The 21,839-nt window shown below is 38.6% G+C and overlaps 1 protein-coding gene across 6 annotated transcripts in view; it reads left to right on the forward strand.

Moving 5' to 3' along the window:
• ITPR2 (inositol 1,4,5-trisphosphate receptor type 2) overlaps positions 1–21,839 on the forward strand; it is a 488,958-nt gene that overhangs the window by 258,224 nt on the left and 208,895 nt on the right. For all 6 annotated transcript variants that reach the window (XR_008419706.1, XM_019452273.2, XM_053895795.1 and 3 more), the window contains 2 exons: positions 451–593; positions 6,375–6,483. Coding sequence is in view for 5 of the 6 variants with exons in the window: in XM_019452273.2 (XP_019307818.1) it covers positions 451–593; positions 6,375–6,483 (252 nt within the window). In the remaining variant the exon portion in view is untranslated. The remainder of the gene's footprint in view (positions 1–450; positions 594–6,374; positions 6,484–21,839) is intronic.

Genomic DNA, 21,839 nt, shown 5'->3' on the forward strand with positions numbered 1-21,839 from the left:
ATATCAAGGAATTTCCCTGTTGGAAGATATGGTTAGTTCTAGATGACCAGAAACACATGGAGAATCTTTTTATTTTTTAGCTGTTCCTCAAAGAATATCCCACTTTAGCCTAATTTGCTGAATACCTACCGGGTCTCTGTTAAAATCCTAGATACTATAGGGCTCATCACAGTGGCTTTACTGACTTTTCACTTTGTATATATATCCTTAGAAATCATCTACCTACCCACCCTTCTCTTATCTTGTAAATGAAAAAGGTGGCCCAAGCAGTACTCTTATAGAAAACCAGACTGTACTTAAAGCACAGACTTTTGATGCCATGGGAAGGTAGGGTGCATCTCTGAAATTCCAAGTCTCATTTCTGGTTAGTATTCTTAGGCCTGTCATATCTTAAAAGTATGAAGTCTGATTTAGATCTTCACATGGGTTCTCTTGTGCTTTATTTCTCAGGATGTCGTGGCCTCCTTGGAACAACAGTTCAGCCCAATGATGCAGGCTGAGTTCTCGGTGTTGGTTGATGTGTTGTATAGTCCAGAACTACTGTTCCCTGAGGGGAGTGATGCAAGAATAAGATGTGGTGCTTTCATGTCCAAGTAAGTGTGTACAATCGGAGATTCTGCTTGTGTTACCAAACCAAGACGGCCTCTAACACATTTCTGCTTTTTACTCTGCTGGTACATAATGATAGTCCACAGAGTACGTGAAAGGTCTGAAATGCATGTTAAAATATACTTCCAAAATAATTAACTTGATTCAATTGAAATTTCTCTTTGATGAAGGTCAAGTTATATTTTGCTGAAATTTCCTGAAAATGAAATGTGTCATTATTGGGCACAAAATTTCACATGCAATTGTTTTTTTGGTTCTAATTCCTCGCTATAACCATATGGGGTGACCTTCCAAAAGATTCCTGTTTCAAGTCACTTATTTTCTTTAACAGAGAGGAAGGAAGGGGAACTAGCATTTATTGAGGTCTTACTGTGTGCATCATTGTCCTCCGTGTGCTTACCTCTTGTATCATCTATCTGCATGAACACTCTGAGAGATTGACGTCTCAGCCTCATTTTAGTGGTGAGAAGGCTGAGGCATGCTTCAGATGAAGAGCTGTGACGTCTCTGCCCAGCACTCGGCCATGCTGCCTTGATCTTCCTCGTCTGCAGCCCTCTCATTTACTTGTTTCTCTCAGCATTTTTGTGGAATTGTCAGATCTAGTATAGCTGATGTGTTTATCCTAGAATATTTCCATTTTTGTGGTAAATGAGCAATTCTCAAGGAAGAGCTGCAAGTTCTGACAGAAAATGTAACCATCTCCAGAAAAAAAAGAGACATATCATAATGCTGAGGGCGCTCATTGAGTAATTCACTCATGATGGCTGGTCAGGTGTACTTGGTCTTCTTGGGAAGAGTATCTGGATGGACAGTCGGAGGAGGCTGCCAACCCCTTGACCATTATCCATCACAGCTAATTGGCTGCCAACCCCTTGACCATTATCCATCACAGCTAATTCCTGTGTCATTGAGGACATTGCTCAAAGAGGTCTCAAAACCCCCTCTGTTGACTGTGATGCACTGAGGCAGAAATGGAAGGACTGGGGGACACAAGAAGTGTGTTCTTGCTTTTTCCAATTAAAGCTGGGATTTGCAGAGAGAAAACAAGATACAGGATGAGAAGAACTGACTACAAGAATCATGTTGAATGGGTGGTGTTTCTGTATTATGGCCTGAATCATGGATTCTTGGCTCTAGACCCTCTCCGTCTTATAGGGACTGGAAAGAATGTGTTTGTCTGGACACTTGCCAGTCTCCTAACAAGAATTTTTAAATGAAGAGGTCCAGAGTATCTGCAAAACTGATGACTGTGGAAGCCATTAGAAAAAAAATTCAGTAGAGATATTGGGTAGTAATTCAATATAAAAAATAGGGCCTTTGGGAAATATCCTTTACCTCCTGTGAATGTATATCAATGCATAGAATATTAATTAGAAAGTGGGTAATAAAAATATAAAAAATAAAAAGTGGGTAATAAATGAGAATTTTAACTCCAGGAAATTCATATGATACTACAGATATATCCCAGAGGGTTGATAATCTAGAACAGGACTGGCAACCCCTGGCTTCAGGGTACAGTGGTCCTTTTGATCATTTTTACAAATAAAGTTTTTTGAAACATAGCTACACACTTTCATTTACATATTGTCTGTGTGGCTATCATACCAGCGTCAGCTGGTGGCCACATAGGTTGTATATACGGCCCACACAGCCTAATCGTTTACTCTTTGGCTCTTGAGGAAAAAAGTTGGCTGGCTCAGTGTCAAGAATGAGGCTGTCAATACAATAGTTACGAACTACACATAGCTATTCAAGTTAAAATTTAAGTTAATAAAAATAAAAATAAAATAGGGGTGCCTGGGTGGCTCAGTCAGTTAAGCGTCCTACTTCGGCTCAGGTCATGATCTCGTGGTCTGTGAGTTCGAGCCCCGCATCGGGCTCTGTGCTGACAGCTCAGAGCCTGGAGCCTGTTTCAGATTCTGTGTCTCCCTCTCTCTGACCCTCCCCCGTTCATGCTCTGTCTCTCTCTGTCTCAAAAATAAATAAACAGGGGCGCCTGGGTGGCGCAGTCGGTTAAGCGTCCGACTTCAGCCAGGTCACGATCTCGCGGTCTGTGAGTTCGAGCCCCGCGTCAGGCTCTGAGCTGATGGCTCTGAGCCTGGAGCCTGTTTCCGATTCTGTGTCTCCATCTCTCTCTGCCCCTCCCCCGTTCATGCTCTGTCTCTCTCTGTCCCAAAAATAAATAAAAAACGTTGAAAAAAAAATTAAAAAATAAATAAATAAATAAACATTAAAAAAATTAAAAAAAAAATAAAAATAAAATATTCAGTTCCTCAGTCACATTTGCCACATTTTAAGTGCTTAAGAGCCATATGTAACTAGTAGCCAACAAATTTATAGCACAGGTACGCAACATTTCAATTATTGCAGAAAATGTTATGTTGGATGGCACCAGTCTAGATCTTAAAGATATACATCTATGAAAAGATGATATAAAGTTAACTCAAAATGCCAAAAAAATATTGACCTGTGCTGCAAATGTGCTGAAAGCAAATCCGTTGCAACACCCGGTATCTAAAAGGAGAGAAACAGAGCGAAATAATAGTGGGAACATATTACAGATAATACACCGAGATGGGAAAAAAATGTCACATACTTTAGTGGTTAGAGAAGAGATTTTTGTGTTATTATGATTTTAGTATGGCCAGCGACTTGGGAATATCTGTTTTCTGCTCTAGTGATTATCCTACCCTTTCCCTAACTCTGTGAAGAACCAAGGGTTTTATTTGCAAGGATATCTAATGAAATTAGAATCCAACTTTATTAATAGCTATGCAAGAGCCCTTGTATTACTGTGCAGAGCTCTCTGGTAAAGCTTAGCTAGAGAATACAGCTTAGGTCCAAGGCCTTAGTGGGGCTTCTGACTTCCTCAAATGAATTTCATTCTTGGAACATGTTGACTCAGATGGGTCTGCTGGAGAATGTGAGGGATAGATCCCAGGAAAGAACCCAAATGCATATGTCTATTTTGTCATATGGAGAGAGAAGAGAATAAAGAGAGAACAGGTCAATGTGGGTGTTAACCTTTAAGGCATCTGGTTACAATATTCAAATCACCACTTAGTCCTCCCTTATGAAGGATAATCTCAGTGTTTATCACACTGTGGGATGTGTTTCACTTATGAGTTTAAAAATTAATTTAGAAGGAGAGGCAGCCACTAATTTAAAAAATGAATTAGGGGAAGATATAAAAATCAGAGTGCATCTCATATAGTAAAAGTAACTTTTGTGTTAGTTTAATACACCTGTATTTATATGGTGAGTTGTTTCATGAAATTTATTTTTGCATAGATCATAGAAAAAATATTAGAAGGCCATGGATTTTACTCAACCAAACATTACGTAATGGGCAAATACCTTGTATAAACCCCTAGAAGATGGTATTCACCCTTATGCTTGCTCTTTGCAAATCGTTAGTAAATTAAGTATTTATCTAAGAGGAGTTAAAGAAAATTAAAATAGTCTGAGAGAAAAAAATAAAAAGAAATTGACAATGCCCACCAAAACTATTTTAATGGATTCAAAGACTACTACGTGAAAGAAAAGACCAAATAACAGAAGTTTCGGGAAGGCAGATATTTTCCTTGCAAGGAGAACTCTAGAAGAATTATTCTGCCTGCTGAGCCTGACCGCGTGGATCTAGAACACCTTGTCCGAGTTCACATGTCTAAGAGGAAATCACTTTTCCTTTCCTGCATGCTATTCCTTCAGCATGACCTAGGTATCATTGAAAAGTATTGCTGTCCATCTGTTCACCCAGTCTATAAATTTCAGGTGTCTATGATCTGCCCTTCCTCCTCTTCTTCTATTTCCCATTTGTCATTACTTACCAAGTCCTGGCTATTTTATTTCTCTATTACTTCTTGCATCATAACCCCATCACATGCCCTGTTCACCCCTGGCCTTGTTCTCACTCTTCCATGTTGTCTTTCACATGTGGGCAGGGCCATTCAGGTCCTTGATAATAGTGGTTCCCTATTTTCTATAGAGTAAAGTCCACTGTTTAGCATAATATTCCCAGTTCCTTCTTTTCAGATTGCATGTCTTACCCTGTCTTCTTTCATGTCTTCATGTGTCAGCTGGCAGTTGGAGTACTTATCATTTCCTGGACATGATGGTCAGCTTTCTGCCTCTGCCCTTTGTTCATATTGTGCCCTTTGGAAGGATGCCTTCCCTCCCCACCTTTCTCTGCCAGGTGAAATCTTCATTGTTAGAAGTTATCTCCTCACTGAAACCTCTGATCAGCCCTAGGAAACTCCCCCAACAGAACGTAATCATTTCTTTGTCTAGTTTATGGTATTTGTCATTACCTGTACTGTAACACTTATCATATCATATAGAGGTGGCTGTGTGGGGACTCTCTTCACAGTAACTCTGAGACTCAAGAGATTAGTAAATGCATGGTGTCACCACAGAATGGTGCTTCAGAATCTTGGCTCTGTAGTCAGATGGATGTGGGTCTGTTTCCAGATCCCACCACTTAATGATTGTGTAACTGCAGGCAAGTTGCTTTATCTCTTTGGACCTCAGTTTTCTCATGAGCCTGATAATAGAACGTGTAGCATTGTTGTGAGGATGAACTGAGAGAATCCATGGGAAGTCCTCGTACTTCACCTTGACGCCTGATAACCACTGACTATTATCTAGTGAAAGCTCACTTTTCCTCAGGGTTTCCCCATGGTACTCCTGTTATGTCACTGAAATGGGACCATTACATTATGTTTGACATCATTTTGTTTTTCTAGGAAGACATATCTCACAGGGTCATTGTAGGAGCCAGCTTTTTAAGAGTTATATATGTTAAACTATAAATAGTGATTATAAATATTTTGCTTGGTTTTGAGTTCTTGAGGATGTGATCCTCAAACTCTTCTCCTGAGAGGACACCAGTGCAAAGGTTACCACTACAAAATTAGAGTTTATGCCCAAATTATAGTAAAATAGTCAATGGAGGGGCACCTGGGTGGCTCAATCAGTTGAGCATCTGACTCTTGATTTCAGCTCAGGTCATGATCCCAGGGTCATGGGATTGAGCCCTGCATCAGGATCCATGTTAAACATGGAGCCTACTTAAGGTTCTCTCTCTCTCTCTCTCTCTCTCTCTCTCTCTCTCTCTCTGTCTCTCCCCCTCTCTCCCCCTCTGCCCCTCTCCCATCCCTCTCTAAAATAAAAAAATAAAAAATAAATAAATGGATAGACTGTCTTGATGTTACTTTGTTGTTGTTTTCTGCTTCTAATTACAAAACTGCCGATTTCTACCAAGTCCTAGCAGTGAAAAATAGCACATTATTATTATTAATGCAAACTGGAAAGCAGCCCATTATGCTAAGGTTGCAGTGTTGTATACTGCTACAGCACCTGTATCATTAAGGTAACACAGTACAGAGAAAATAATATAGTACAACATAATGAAATGTAATATGCTACAAATACTCATATTTCTCTACTACTCAAATTGCTTTAGTTCATACGATGGGATTAAACATCATCAGTGTCTCATTGTCTTTTAGAGTATTGTGTCCCACTAAAAGTACGCTACTTGAATAAATTTAAAAGCACTGAGATATACCACCTATAAAAGAAAGGATGGTTTGTAATACAAAGTTTATGAGCTTAAGTGTAATTTTAAAAGTTTTTAAAATAGGTATCTTGTTTACTTCATATTTTCAAGTAATAGTGTGATGTTTTTTTCCCTCTAGTATATGTTAGTATATAGCTCAAAGAGAAATCACTGTTGTATTTAAGGTTTCATGTTTTGCTTTCAGGTTGATTAATCATACAAAGAAACTGATGGAGAAGGAAGAAAAGTTGTGCATTAAAATTCTCCAGACTTTACGAGAAATGCTAGAGAAGAAAGACAGCTTTGTGGAAGAGGTAATATGGTTTTAATGTTTAGTACTTGAAAATCAAGTAAAATTTCTAGAATACTGTAACCAATGAATTACACAGGCTATGATACGATTGCTTGTATTACGTACTGATGGCATGTGTACTTAGATGAATTAGATAATCTCAGTTTTTATGGCATTCGTCTTTCGTGTCTGCTTTGAATTGAGAAAAAAAAAACAACTAAGATTAGAATGGCTAAATATTTGGGTTATTTGTTTTATTATATTTTATCTTGAATATGTGTATTTTTCTCATGTAGACCAATGACCTTTTTTACAATGAACAACTGAGATTCATGATTAAAATTTCGTATAAAGTTCTGCTGAGTATTGAAATGGCCCATGCACTTGGGCACATGTTGATCTTTTATTGTAAATAATTGTCTGTTCCATTTTCTATAATGTTATGACAGGTACTATAAAATAATACTATTTTTTATAAGCGAAATAGTATGTTTCTATTCTTACCTGTATTAAGTATTGCACAAATGATTCTCAGGGAGTAGAACTTAGAGATAATAATTGTCATTCTGTTATTAAAAATGACAGCTCAGGCGCTCATTAGGAGATAGCTAGCAGCATGTTTAATACCCAAGGTGATACACTTAAGTATAAAATATAAATCCAGGGGAGGTTTTTTTTTTTTTAAGCTAGCTACCTATACCTATAACTCTTAGGTATCAAACAAAATGTGTACATGTTCCTTAATAACTTTTGGTATGATTCCATAAATACTCATCATCTGATATATTTAAAATTGGAAGAATTTATTTATTAATTTATGTATATGCTATCTAATTCCAAAAAGATCATAGTGTTGGTTTTTTGTTGTTGTTGTTGTCGTTTTTAACTTAATCCATAGAAAATAAATGTAATGGCATCTTGGGTATTCATTGAAGGGGTGTAACTTCAAAATACTCCATTTGAATCAGAGGCTTGCTTTATACTCAAAATGACTCTTGCTTTGCATTAATTCTCTTCATCATATCATCTATCTTTAGGAAGAAAATTATGGAAATAAAGGTTGTTAGTGCTATTTTGGCAAATGCTTCTATGACCTAGGACTCAAGAAAAATGCTCATAGGTCTGAGTTTTTGGCATACTTGTAAAAAATGGTAAATTTCAGACTTCCTTGTTGTCTTTTTCCAGTTCCTTAAAATATTGCTCTAGATGGTTTGATTTTGACTGAAGTACTAGATCCTAAATAGAAAAATGGGGTCAATATAAATTTTTGACAGAGGAGTGAGGTTTACGGTAATAGTAACTTGTGGTTAACAGGAGATACATGATAAGAGTTGCACTTTTATGTAACAGATTATTATTGAACTATTCTCAAGGAAAATAAGAAAGAAATCAAAGAAGATTTTACTTTGACTAGTCAAGAGTATTTGAGTGTATCTCCCAAACCACCCTAAATCATGCTGGTGCCTGTTTCTCCTTTCCATTCCCACTGCTCTCACTGGTTCAGGCTTTCACTATCCCTTGCCTACAAGACTCCAGTAGCCTGCCTCTCTGAGACAGAGCTGGAAGGGAGGCAGAGATGCTGTTTTCAAAAGTCCAAGAGGCGCCATTGACATGATATTATGTGAATGGCACCACCAGGACATAGCCCTTAGGGAAGAGTTAAGATGAGAAAGGCTAGTTGGGCTTATTCACTCAGTCATTTAACACATATACTGTGAGCCATATTAAATACTGGTTATTGTGCCTGGTCACTGGGGATAAGGAGATGAGTGACACAGCTTGCCAAGAGCCACTGCACATGCCACAGCTCACGTGCTGGATGACTCCTGGAATAGTCTGCAGTGATCATAAAAGCCTTTCAGAAACTTCCAGGGGCTCTGCACTGCTTTCATATTCCAGACTCTCTCTTATGTCCCTAGTGCTTTCTCCTCCCACCCTTCCTCATCCATTTACCTCCAGAAATCTGTGTTAATGTGTGCCTGACATGTCCCTCAGGCTTATCCTGCACTGAACATTTGGAATCATGTATTGCTAAAATCCAGACAAACCTCAATAACTCCTAGTGATATTTTTGTGGAGGAGCTCTGATGGGTGGTACTTATCAGTTGTTCCAGTCAGCGATGATGACTTTCTCAATAGAATTACCAAAATACATTGTGCCTCTCTTTTATGACACTTCAGGCTATTTCTGAGTATGTAGCCCAAGTATTTATAAATAATGTCATTGAGACCCAGAGAGGTTATGTGATTTGCCTGAGGTCACACAGCAAATTCCAGACCAGGACTTAAATTAGGTCAATTATTCGTGTCAGTGGAGGGGAGTTGAATGATTCACCACTCTGGGTGAAATGACTCTCACGATAGATTCAGAAAATGATCAAAACTATTATTTTACACTCATTGTGTGCTCTCAGAAAAAAAAAAAAAAAAGCCTGATTATCGGTAGCAGGATCATAGGCTGTTTTCATGATTGTATTAGTTTTCCATTTACCAAAAATTTAGTGGTTTAAAATCACACAAGTTTATTACCTTATAGTTTGGGATGTCAAAAGCCTGAAATCAAGGTATTGGCAGGGATACATTCTATCTGGAGACTGTAAGGGAGAATTTCTTTCTTTGCCTTTTCTAGTTTCTAGAGTCTCCTGCATTCCTTGGCTTGTGACTCAGTCCTCCATCTTCAAAGCCAGCAACGTTGCATCTTCCAACCTCCCCGGCCCCCAACCACCACCACGTGCTCTCTCTCAGACATACACACTCCATTGTCATATCTCCTTCTCTTACTCTGACCCTTCTGCCTCCCTCTTATACTTAGGCTTATATCGGACCCACCTAGATAATCCAGTATACTCCCCCTATCTTAGGATTCTTAATCACATCTGCAAAATCCTCTTGCCATGTAGCATATTCACTGGTTCTGGAGGTTAGGACATAGACACATTTGTGGAGGGCCACCATTCACTATATCACAATGATTCTTTTACTGGCAGTGAGAAATGACACGTAGTACGTAGATGGAGTGTTTACTTGTGGCTGATTAAAATTGCTGGGTAGGACAGTATAAATGTAAATGAATGTAACAAAAAATGCTTTGAATTTATAGCCCTTTGCTGTTTTCAAAGTATTTTAAAATACTTTGCTACCTTTGGACAGTTCTAGGAAATACGTGGGGCTGGTGGTGTTATCTCCACATTTGTAATGTGGAGACACTCGGAATGGTGTGAAGTCACAGAAGGTACCTAATATCTTGTCTAATATCTGGATTTCTACCATCAACTGTTTTTCTACTATCTGTGTATCAAAGCATTTCCAAAAGATCTCTCAGAAGTCAAAACAGCAAATTCATACCAGGGTTTTTCACACTAGCTATCCTAATACAGGTTTCCTCTGCTATCCCAAAGTGGAATGTTCTCTAAAACCTTTCATAGGCCAAAATGGTGTAAAATAAATAAGCGATTACCATTAATTAATTAATCGATTTTAAATGTTTATTTATTTTGAGACAGACAGAGAGAGAGAGAGAGCAGAAGAAGGGCAGAAAAAAAAAGGGAGAGAGAGATTCCCCCACAGGCTCGACACTCAGTATAGAGCCCAACGCGGGGCTCAGTCTCACAATCTTGAGATTATGACCTGAGCTGAAATCAAGAGTCAGATGCTGAACTGACCGAGCCACCCAGGCACCCCTGCACCATTAATTTATATGGAAATTTTTCATGCATTCCTAGGCCTAAAATACAGTCTCTCTAAGGCTTTTCTAATACCTCAGGGCGCACCTTGCTAATGAATGCACAGAATAAATAAAAACAAAGCACAGGTGCTCACAGACACAACTCAAAACTCTGGTGACTTCATGTCGCGATGCTGAGTGTGGTTCCCAGGGAGGGAGTTTGGTGGGGCCATTCCCACTGCTTGAGGTCCCTGCTGCCTCTATAAGAGCTGTCCAGCTCTCCGGCAAAGCAAATGTTGAATGCCTTTTTTGCTTTTGCCTTTTGTTGTAGAAGTGAAAATCTTCAGAGTTCTTTCAGTTAGCAAAAACAGGTACTAATATAGGTCTTTTATAAATGCAAAGTGATGTGCCATGAACTTGCAAAAAGTGCAGGGATACATTTGAGACTCCACCTGTTTAAATTTAAAACCTTAAAAAAAATCACCATTTACATTTATGTTTCTTTGGTCTCTGATATCCGAAGTTGTGTCTGTTTGTGTAGCTGATAAAATAAAATAGAACAATGAAGCACAAATTTACTTCATGGTTGAGTTTGATGCTCTTTGAAGCAATTTCCAACTTTAAGATCTCAGTTTTCTGATTTTATTTGCCTTCTCTGTATGATATATTTAAAAAAATTTTTAAAAATGTTTATTTACTTTTGAGAGAGGAAGAGAGACAAAGCACGAGTGGGGAAAGGGCAGAGAGAGAGTGAGACACAGAATCCGAAGCAGGCTCCAGGCTTTGCGCTGACAGCAGAGAGCCTGATGTGGGGCTTGAACTCATGAACTATGAGATCATACCCGAACCAAAAGTGAATGCTTAACCGACTGAGCCACCTAGGCGCCCCAATTCTCTGTGTGATATATTAAGTAGAATCATCATGTAATTACATTTTATGTGGTAGTCAATTATTTAAAAACATTTGTAATTTATAATACTATGATTGCAATTCCTAGATGAATTTTACTTAGTATTGTTCCTTGTTTCATGTTTCTTAGTTTGTGCCAAAAATTTGAGAAATACGATGGGCAATAGCTTGAAGATTTCCAATAGACTATTATAAGTAGAGGAAAATTTAATTTTCTGTTATGTGTGTCTCTGTGTGAATCATCTAGTGATCATACATGTACCATATGTTATAGTATAAATTATAGTACTTATTTTTATTGAAGGATAAAACATGAAAATTATATGTAAAAAGTCCTTAAAGGGAAAAATTACTAGAGTTTTATAAAAATTCCATGTAAGTATTGTTTGCTTAGGTGATTCTGGTAGGAAAGCAAAAAAAAAAATTACAAAGGATATAATTCTAACAACCTTGAAATCCCTTTAGGATTGGTCATGTTTGGAAGCATTTTACAGGTAACAACAGCTGGTATATTTATTTGCATTAAAAAATATGTAGGGGTGCGTGAGTAGCTCAGTTGGTTCAACATCCAACTTGTTTTTGTCTCAGGTCATGATCTCACAGTTTGTGGCTTCAAGCCCTGCATCAGGCTCAGTGCTGACAGTGTGGAGCCTACTTGGGATTCTTTCTCTGCCCCTCCCCCACTCACACGGGCATTCTCTCTCTCTCTTTCTCAAAATAAATAAATAAAAACATTTACAAAATAAAAAAAATAAAAAAAATAAAAATGTATGTTGACAATCTGGGGAGAGAAGCAAGAGAAGGAATGTTTTAAAATGGCTTTAGGGCAGTGAGATTTCAAATGTTCTCAATCCTTTAAGCTATTTTGTCCCACTCTTATTTCTATGACCTCTCTACCACAAAAAAAGTCATAACTTGATAGCATATGTGTGCTGTTGAACAGAGCAGTGTAATTATAGCACCACACCATTATTTTGCATGTTTTTTAAATGTTTATTTATGTTGGGGGGAGGGGCAGAGAGAGGAAGAGAGAATCCCAAGCAGCCTCCACCTGCTGATAGCACAGAGATTGATGCAAGGCTCAATCTCATGAACCATGAGATCATGACCTGAGCCGAAATTGAGTCGGATGCTCAACGGACAGAGCCAGCCAGGCGCCCCTGTTTTATGTATTTAAAGACATTTCAGGTCTATACCTGATAAGCATTTACCTGAGGTGGTAATGGAGATATAAGCTTTTGTGGGTTCGTTAGAGGTGAGCTGATGAGGGGGAGCAGGAAACAATAAGGACTTTGTTCAGAGGATTGGTTTGGTTTAAAGATTTTTTTTCTTCATCTTACACTCTTTAGTAGACATGTCCATTAAGATTTATAGAGCATTACGAATTATTCCTCTCATAAAAAAACATATATAAATCATAAATATAGTCTATAAACTCTGATCCTAAATACATAACATGTAGCTTCTGTAGTTTAGAACTGGAAAAGATAATGAGTCCTGAAAGTATTCGCTGATAGCCTGTGGAACTGGTAAAGTTACTTTACTTAGGCGGTAGTCAGAGAAGTTGACCTATGTGGAATGCCAGTCATAATTTCCCCTGAGAATATATTGCTATCTACTCATAAATTACACTGACATACATATAATCTACAGGACAACAAAGATATTTTAGTCAAATTCAATATTCTTAAAATGTTCGGGTTAAAATGCCAATATCCTTGGAATTAATAGAAACTTCCTCTATAATAGCTATGGAGTGGTTTTAACCACTGGTTTTTATAAATGGTAACAGCCCAGCATTTATCAGGAGCTTACTGTGTATCAGATCCTGTTCCTGATCCTTTATATGTATTATTATTTTCATCTTCAAGCCCATGTTATAGGAGGTCCTCTTACCTCCCTTTCACTAGTGAGGAAACAGGTATGGAGTATAAGGTCACACATCCAACAGGCGGAAGAGAGCTGGTAAACCAGCCCAGACATTTTGGCTCCTGAGCTCACACTCTTAATCAGCATATTGGAGCCACACAGGTTATATGACTTATAATCATAACCTTTTATTTTCTCAGATATTCAGCTAAATAAAATGAGTTCTTTGATTTTATTCTTGATAAAATTTGCATACATATATACTGGAAAGCATAAGCCTTTTATTCAGTGAGCTGCTAAGGAAGAGGCTTGAGATTTCAGACCAAGTTGATTGGGAACAGTTTATGACACAATAGCTGTGGGGTTTTTTCGGGTTTTATTGTTAACAGCCCTACAGATCAGTATCAGAGCTCCCCACATCCCACCCTGTGATCATGGTCTGAATTGTTAGTACCCTGAATATTAGATTTAAAAGTTCTAAACAGTGCTTTATAAGATGACCATCATAGGCAGCCCCTTGCGGAAATGTGGCATTCAACAAACAGCACAGCATCTAATTGAGAGCTGTGATCTTTACCAATGCCCAGGTGGGGTAGGTGGTATTTACACATTGAACAATAATGGCAGATAGTGGCTTCTTGATTTAAAAGTTGGTATCTGGAGTGATATGGAATAAAGGTCTTTAAGAAATGTTGCCTTCAATTATTTTTAAGATATCTTCCATCATTTTTTTTAACTCTAAAATTTACTGTCAGCTGAGTTAACAAGAATTTATTCTTCCCCTCAGCAGGAAAAAAAAAATCATTGTAACTAATCTTTTATTTCATATTTTGAGGAGCAGCAAAAAAAGAATAAGGAATTATACTAAGGAGCTTACCTCCTACTTCAAATATGCAGACCTGTCAGTCTCGACAGTAATCACATTGTTGCAAATTTATAAACTGTATCAAGCTACTCTTATCATAAGAGTCTGTGCAGAATCATTCACCTTCTACGCACATACTAATTTTACTCTCTAGCAGGCAAATAAACAAATTTAAGTAGAATTGCTATACAGAGTGCACAGTAGCTTAAGAATTTGATAATAACTGTTTTGCTAGGGGAAAATAAATTTCAGTTTTTAGTATCAGCTGTGTTTTGTAGACTTTCTTACTAAATACATTTTAGAGGTGAATGCAACTTTTTTTTGCAATGTTCTAATGCTGTTTTAAACTATGTACATACAAGAAGTGATGTTGCACACATACTGTTCTATCTTAATCATTCGTATGTTGGGAGTGTGTGTGTTATTTAAATTTAGATAACTAGATGGTTGGAAATATGAAAATATGTTGATGTCTCCTTAAAATAAGAGATCTTTTTAAGAACATAATTAATATACTCTTTCACTTTGGAATCTTGATTATATTTTCATCTAGGCAATGATCATTAAGATGGACATAAAAGCAATAATTGTTTATAGAAATGTACTTCTTTCAATTGCTGAGCTGCCTGGTGACTGGTTAAGCTATGAAATTGCTAAGTTTACCCAATTATAGTCATTATAACCTCATTGTTGCAAAAATTTATAAAATTCTTTTTTTTTTAAATTTTAAATGTTTATTTATTTTTGAGAGACAGAGTATGAGTGGGGGAGGAGCAGAGAGAGAGGGAGACACAGAATCTGAAGCAGGCTTCAGGCTCTAACCTGTCAGCACAGAGCCTGATGCGGAGCTCAAACCCACGAACCATGAGATCATGGCCTGAGCCGAAGTCAGATGCTTAACCGACTGAGCCACCCAGGCGCCCCTAAAAAATTTATAAAATTCTTAATTACACCTTGTCTTTACTTTTCTGTTTTAAAATCTGACAGCATTGCCTCAGTAGTTTTTGAGATATGCTGTGATTCTGTAGGGATCAATGACTAAAATATCATGATGAAAACATTATCAGTACTCAAAATTTAGCCAACCATTCATTGCTTCTAGTAAGTGTAAGACATTTGGTAGGTAATGATTGTAGATGAAAAATGGTATTGTGATTAAAGAAAAGAAAGAAGAACAAAAAGAAAAGCACATAAAAATTAATATATTATGAAACTATGATGCTAGTTCTTTCCACCTAAATCTAAGTTAAACAACTTTTCAGGAAGCATTCCATGATTCGTTTCTTATAACTCCATGTTATTCTAGTTTATGAACATTTCAGCTCTTATAAAATCCTGTCTGTCTTATTAGCATAGAACCTTTATTATCATGCTTTATAAAGGTTTTTTTTTTCTTTATGTTGTTATTTTAAATAAACTAGAAACTCCTTGATAGGCATATCTATCTTATTCATCTAGCCTATGTATAAGATGTATAAGATGAAGAAATGTCCAGAAGGCCTTGAGTGCTGAGATTCTTTGAGGGTATGGTTGTGTATCTCTCTTCAGTCCCACTCCATTCTCCATAAAGTGTTGTACTTATTGAGGGCATAGACTGGTGATCTTATTCACTGGGGTATTCCCATTGTCTGGCATTGTTCTCTGCACAGAGTCGTTGCTCAATAAATGTTCATGGACTGACTTATTTGCACATGGTAGCAATAAATGTTATCGACTACTGCAAGAACAATGCATTGATCTTCACTAGTGGTATCCAAGGAGTAGCTTCTAGAATTATCACTTCAAGTTTCACTTTACATCTCTTTGTAGCCCAGGAAATAGTAGATTTCTTAATAGTTGGCATGCAGAGTTGGGCCAGCAGTGGACAGAGCAATGGCAGAGAGGGCCAATGAGGAGATTATCTTGCAGCAAGCACTATGTTGGAGTGGCTGTGACATCCTTGTTGCTGTCTGACTTGGAAAGCAAAAGGAGGAGTGGATGCAGGGTCCCCAGACCCTGCACAGTAATGATGGAAGCTCAGCCAAGGGAGGCTGGAGCTAAAGAAGGATGACCAGATCTGGAGGCAAGCAAATGGAAGGAAGGCTCCAGCCACTGTGCTTCTCTTTCAGGAAGGGCTGAAAGGGACCCAGAAAGAACTAAAAAGCGATTCAGGCTGCAGAAGAAGCAGGAAAAGCCCCCTGGAAAACCAAGGGAATATGGGAGCAACTGGGGCTCTGGAGAGAGGCTGAGGCCCAGTCATCCAAACTGGGACATTGAGTGAGTTTAGCTAGAGTAATTAGCTGCAATGTCCAGCTGTGATCTCGAGTAGCATCAGGATCTCCTGCCACGGGGAAAGTTGGTATTTGGAGCTGCTCTGTGTTGTTCCTATCGTAAGGAAGAAAAGGGACATAGAAAGGTTGTGGAGCAGATTGGGCCTGATACGTGTTACCTTTTCTATCAGTACGTTTATTTCTGGACTCCTATTTGAACAGGTCCTCAGAGACGGTGTGTGTGTGTGTGTGTGTGTGTGTGTGTGTGTGTGTGTGTGTGTATAATCTGTATGTGAGGTACTAAAGCTACATTATTATTATTGATGTTGTTGTTACTTAAGTTTGCTGACTGTGCATCTCTAGGGAAGCTATTTGCAAAGCAACAATGTGTGTGCTCTTGGATCCCCACTGTAACTCTCAGAGATAGGAAAGTAATTTTTAATCTCCATTTTATAGGAAGACTAAGGCCCAGGAGGTGCAATGATCTAGTAAGAACCATACTGTTAGTAACTGACAGAACAGGGATGTGAATCAAGGTTTTCTGAGTCTACTCTACATGTGATGCTTCTCCACATGGCAGAGAATTAAGTAATGCTGGGGAAAATCAATTATAACTTAAATTTGCTTTTACCTTTTGAAACCACTATCTGAGGCTTTTACTTCTTTTATAGGAGTTTGAATCTGAGGGCTCAAGAAATCTTAAAATAAAAATATTAAAAAAGGAAATGTATTCTTATCAACTTTTAGGTACATGCTCTAAGTAATAGTAACAGCTAACCCTTGTATGGTGTTTACTATGTTATAAAAGCCAGTTGCTTGCATAAATACTTTACAATGTTACTTCATTTAACTCTCATTAACAACACATTGAGGAAATTGTAGCACAGAAAAGTTAAGGATCTTGATCAAAGTCACACAGAAAAAAAGAAAAACGGATGAAAACTGGGCATCTGGCTCCAGTGCTGGTGTTTACCATCACTATGTCAGACTGTCTTCATTCTATCCTGGTATCAATTTGCAAAGCTGTAGGGCCGTCACCCGTGGCTTTCAAAGGAAAATGATTTTCCTGTTTAAAATAACACCCAAAAACCATAAGATATTTCTTCTTGTGTGTAATGATTTTGAACATCTACTGTTTACTGAGTTATTCAGGGTAGGCTTGGTTTCTGCACATGCTGTCTGGTGCTTGAAAATGAAACAACACACAACATTTTGAATACTTGCAGATTGCTCAGCGCAACTGTTGGGTTTCTGTTTACTTAGTTGTTCCTGACCGTTGGCTGAATTTCTAAACAAAATGCAAATTATAGACTATACTAGTTCTTCTGTTCTGGAATAGGGAAAACCAACATGATATGTTAATGAACACAACATAGCACCTTGGTATAATGAGTTGGTGGCACGAAATCCAAATGAGAGCATGTGGACAATTATAATCAGATCAAATACTTTTAATTAATATCAGATAGATGGCAGAATGGTGAAGATAGTGACTCAGAGACATTCAGTTAAATTCTGCTCCAAGTATTGCATTGATTTCACGCTCAACATACCAGAGTGTAGCGATCAGGGAAGTACTTGCCGAAAGGTAAGTGGCAACCAGCAATAATCTCACACTTGGGCACACCTTTGAGAGGGGTGCTTGCTTTAGCCTTCTCCCTACCTACCACCATGGTGTGTAGTCATTTATTCATCTATACATTCAATGAATAGGCTGCACTGTGTGCAGACTGGCTGAGTCCCTCATCGCCTTGATAGAGTTAGATACGACCTCTGGCTACTGGTTGCTCACTCTCTTGAGAGAAGCGGCTGGTATCGATTCTACCATGCTTTTACCCATCAGTGCACAAAGGGTAAGCACAAAATCCTTCCAGGCCTGGCCCCAGTGTATACTGGACCCTGCCCCGACCCTGCCATTTCTGTCCTCCTCAGTCTCTCAGACTCTTCTTCTCCTGCTCTGTCCTATTCAGGAAATGCTCCTGTGTCCTGAACTTCTTCAACTGTTCCTTCCACCTTCTTGCTTTAAATGAAGACTCACTCTCCGTGAAGGCCTCCTCGCTTTCTCAGCAGCTCTGTCAAAGAGTGTTTCTTTCTTATGTGAAGAGACTTGGTGTCCCTGTTGCTTCTCCTTGTTCCTCATAGCCTGATTCCTCTGCCCTCTTAAAGTCCAAAACTCCTTTGAGGTTAAGCCTCTCTCACTGTATCACCCCAGCATCTGCCAACATTCTGGGCATTCCCTCTCCTCCACCCAGGACTTTGGAACCTGGCTCACATTCTGTGTTTTGGTTTCCAGACCTGCTATCATCAGACGGGACTTTAGTTCTCATGGGCTGTGTTTCCCACATGCTGGCTGCTTCTGACCTTCTCTTCTCCATGTCCATCACCCACATCTTCTGTAACACCTTGGAAGTTTTCGTCACCAAGAACTGCTTCTTTTCCACCATAGCCAATCCAGGCATCCCACTGGCTGACCTTTACTTTCTCCCATTCAGCGTCCTTGTTTGCACCCATTATGACTATCCTTTTACCTAGTCAGATCCACTGACCCCTCTGAGTTCCCAGTTGCTCAGTTTGCTCCCTTCTTCTGCTTATTAAGCCTAGATTTCATAGTCACAAGTTCAGCTATGGAACAGCTGTTTAAGACCAGGCAGAAACAAAGAGTCCCAACAAAACAGCATGGGTGAGGGGAAGAAATGTTTTTCGGAAGAGAATCAGAAGTGGTTGCCAAAAGATAGTAGAAAGGATGCCAGGGGGCCAAGACACAACCAATGACCCCACCAATTTCTTCCGCAATTTCTTCCTGACAGATTGAGTTATTTAGATTATTTGAGTTATTTGGCTCATTTTCTGTTCATGTTCCACGTCAACATGTATGCCACTTCTTTCCAAATGAAACCAGAAATCTTGGCTCAAAGTTCCCATACAAAAAAAGCTTCTCTACTCCACTATATACACAGGCACTCTGTGTTCTCCAAAATTGAAATGACTGAGGATATCTTTTCTCAAGGCTGAGAAAACATATGGACGAGAGTATGCTACTTCTCATAGTCTGCAGCCTTTTGACAAGACATCTGCTACAACATTTTTTGTTCTTGCATCATGGACTGTTGTTTGCCAATTGTTTTCATAAATATTAATCCTTGAAATCTTGACTGACATATAAGTTGTTCCTTTTTGGTTTCTTTTCTTCTTTATATGCACCATCTTTAAATAATTGTGTCACAATATAATAAACAAGGATTTTCTTATGAAAAATGCCTATTTTAAAACTGGAAGCTAAAATATCTAATTAAAAAACCTGTGGTTTCTCTCTTCTTCTTCTTCTTCTTCTTCTTCTTCTTCTTCTTCTTCTTCTTCTTCTTCTTCTTCTTCTCCTCTCTCTCTCTCTTTTTACATTTGAATTCTCCTTGCTTTTCCTTTACTTAACTAAGTGATTTATTGCTGTTGGAATACTGCTTCTGCATTAATGTTGTAGTCTTTCACTTCAGCTCTTAGAAGTACCTCAGGAAGACATTTAAACTTAACTTCCCCAAGCACGTGATTGATTTAGTCCCAAGGTAGTTGACTATTCCTTCTTAGTCAGATAATAGGAGCGCTAGAGCTAGGTCAGGAGTTTGAACTGGACTATGAATCGCCTAGTAAATATGTTTACTAGTGGCAGTCAATGCATGTTAATTTCTACTCATACGTTTGCATGAGGAGATAACTGAAAAGTCTGCGATGGAAGATACAATGAGCACTTTCCACTGAGCACACTTTGCACTGTTGACAAAGTTTTATTGTTCTCGACCATGCTCCAAGTAGCACATATAAAGAACTGTAAGTGCTATGTGCAGCTTTGTGGGGGCCCATTTTTATTATGCATGGTATTTCCTGATTTATTTTACTATTACCTCTAAGAATCAGCAATTCAGCACAGTTTAAATTGTTTCAATTATTTCTCAATTAATAAATCAACTGAAACAGCAGAATCCTTTCCTACAGATACTTGATTGTAAGGCCTGTTAGCATAGTCATGTGCGTGAAGCCATGGACACCAAACACATCTGGTGCTTAGTTTAGAGGGAAGTTTATTTGAAAACGATGCTGTTGGATCTTCTGTCCTCAGTGAACTACCTTTTCAACATTGAATTCATCTTTGTCTTTACAAATACATTACAAGGTCTCTTTACAAGATCTTGAGAGGAATGCTTCATGGTCAGGTTTTCATAAGAGGCTTAGTTGTTTTTATTTATTTTTGTTTTAAATTAAGAGTACTCCATTATCAAAGGAGAGTTAATAAACTGGAAAATATAGTTGCTTATCAATGTGCGATGAAATTGTTTTGTCCTCGGCTCCATCTAGAATCATGTAAAATTATATTTAGAGTAGAAGAGATTTTCATATTGTGCTATCTCTAGAGGCTCTGTCAGGGATTGGGAATGTATCTCACAGTTGAGATCAAGCACAGTTTCCTCTGAGGTCTATTGGCAAGAGTCAGCTCTCTCCTACATCTGCCATTTTCTGAGAATAAAATGAGATTCACATGTTTGCATACCATCTTGCTAATCCTTGCCAGGGATACTTTCTGGAAAGAGCATACTGAATATTTCTGCTGTGCCTCTATTTTAGGGAGAAAAGAGAATCTCAGAAAAATTGGGAGCTGTTCCGGGATTGGGCCAGAAGTTGAGGAGTAGATGCAGGGCTCATTCCAGGGAGGCTGCTGCTGGGGCAGCTAGTGATTCCATGCAGGTAGGAGGATGGAGGTGTTGAGCCCTGTTCCGCCATGTCAGAGATTAGCACCAGAGAGAGGATTATTTGGAGAGAAGCCTGGCCTCACTTGCATGGTTTCTGTCAATGACCAATACCTATTGAGTGTTATATCGCACTCTGTGGTAAGACACAAAGGAATGAAATGATACTGCCTGTATTCGTTTTCTGTGGCTGTCATAACAATGAACCACAGACTGGCAAACAACAGAAATAAGCTCTTTGGGAGCTCTGGAAGCTAGATGTCCAAGATCCAGATGCTAGCAGGGTTGGCTCCTTATGAGGGAAGAATGTGTTCCAGGCTTCTCTCCTTGTTTCTAGTTGGCCGTCTTCTCCCTGTGTCTTCATGTGGTCTTCCCTCTGTACATTTTTCTGTGTCCAAATGTCCTCTTCCTATAAGGACACCAGTAATAGTGGATTAGGACCCACCCTAATGACCTCATTTCAATTTAATTACCTCTTGAAAGTCTGTCTCCAAATACGGTTCTGTTCTTTGGTAACAGGATTTAGGACTTCAACATGAAGTTTTGGGTGATGCAATTCAGCCCGTAATACCACTTCAGTCTTTCATCTACTCATAGATAAGACATGTGCAAATGTTTTCTGTGTGCTTCTCCTGTGCTCATTTTGTTGAGGGCAGTTAAATGCCCTGAGCAGATGGCTGGCATCCACAGAAATTGAGGCAGTTACTTCTAAACTTTATTATTTAAGTCAGTCTAAACCAACACAGAAACATAGAACAGTGATTTTGCTTTTCTCTTATTTATAACTTAGACTGATGTTAAAAGAAAACAGTTGATTGGCATAAAACTCCGGGGGCACCCGGATGCCTGGGTGGCTCAGTCGGTTGAGTATCCAACTTCGACTCAGGTTATGATCTCATGGTTCGTGGGTTAAGCCCCACATCAGGCTCTGCACTGGCAGTTTGGAGCCTGCTTGGGATTCTCTCTCTCTCTCTCTCTCTCTCTCTCTCTCTCTCTCTCTCTTCCTCTCTCTCTGCCCCTCCTCCACTTGGGCTCTCTCTTTCAAAATAAATAAATAAAAACTTAAAAAAAAAAAAGCTCCAGTGACA

This window comes from Panthera pardus, unplaced genomic scaffold (assembly GCF_024362965.1).
Source record: "Panthera pardus isolate Hobbes unplaced genomic scaffold, ASM2436296v1 HiC_scaffold_6, whole genome shotgun sequence".
Classification (NCBI taxonomy): Eukaryota; Metazoa; Chordata; class Mammalia; order Carnivora; family Felidae; genus Panthera; species Panthera pardus.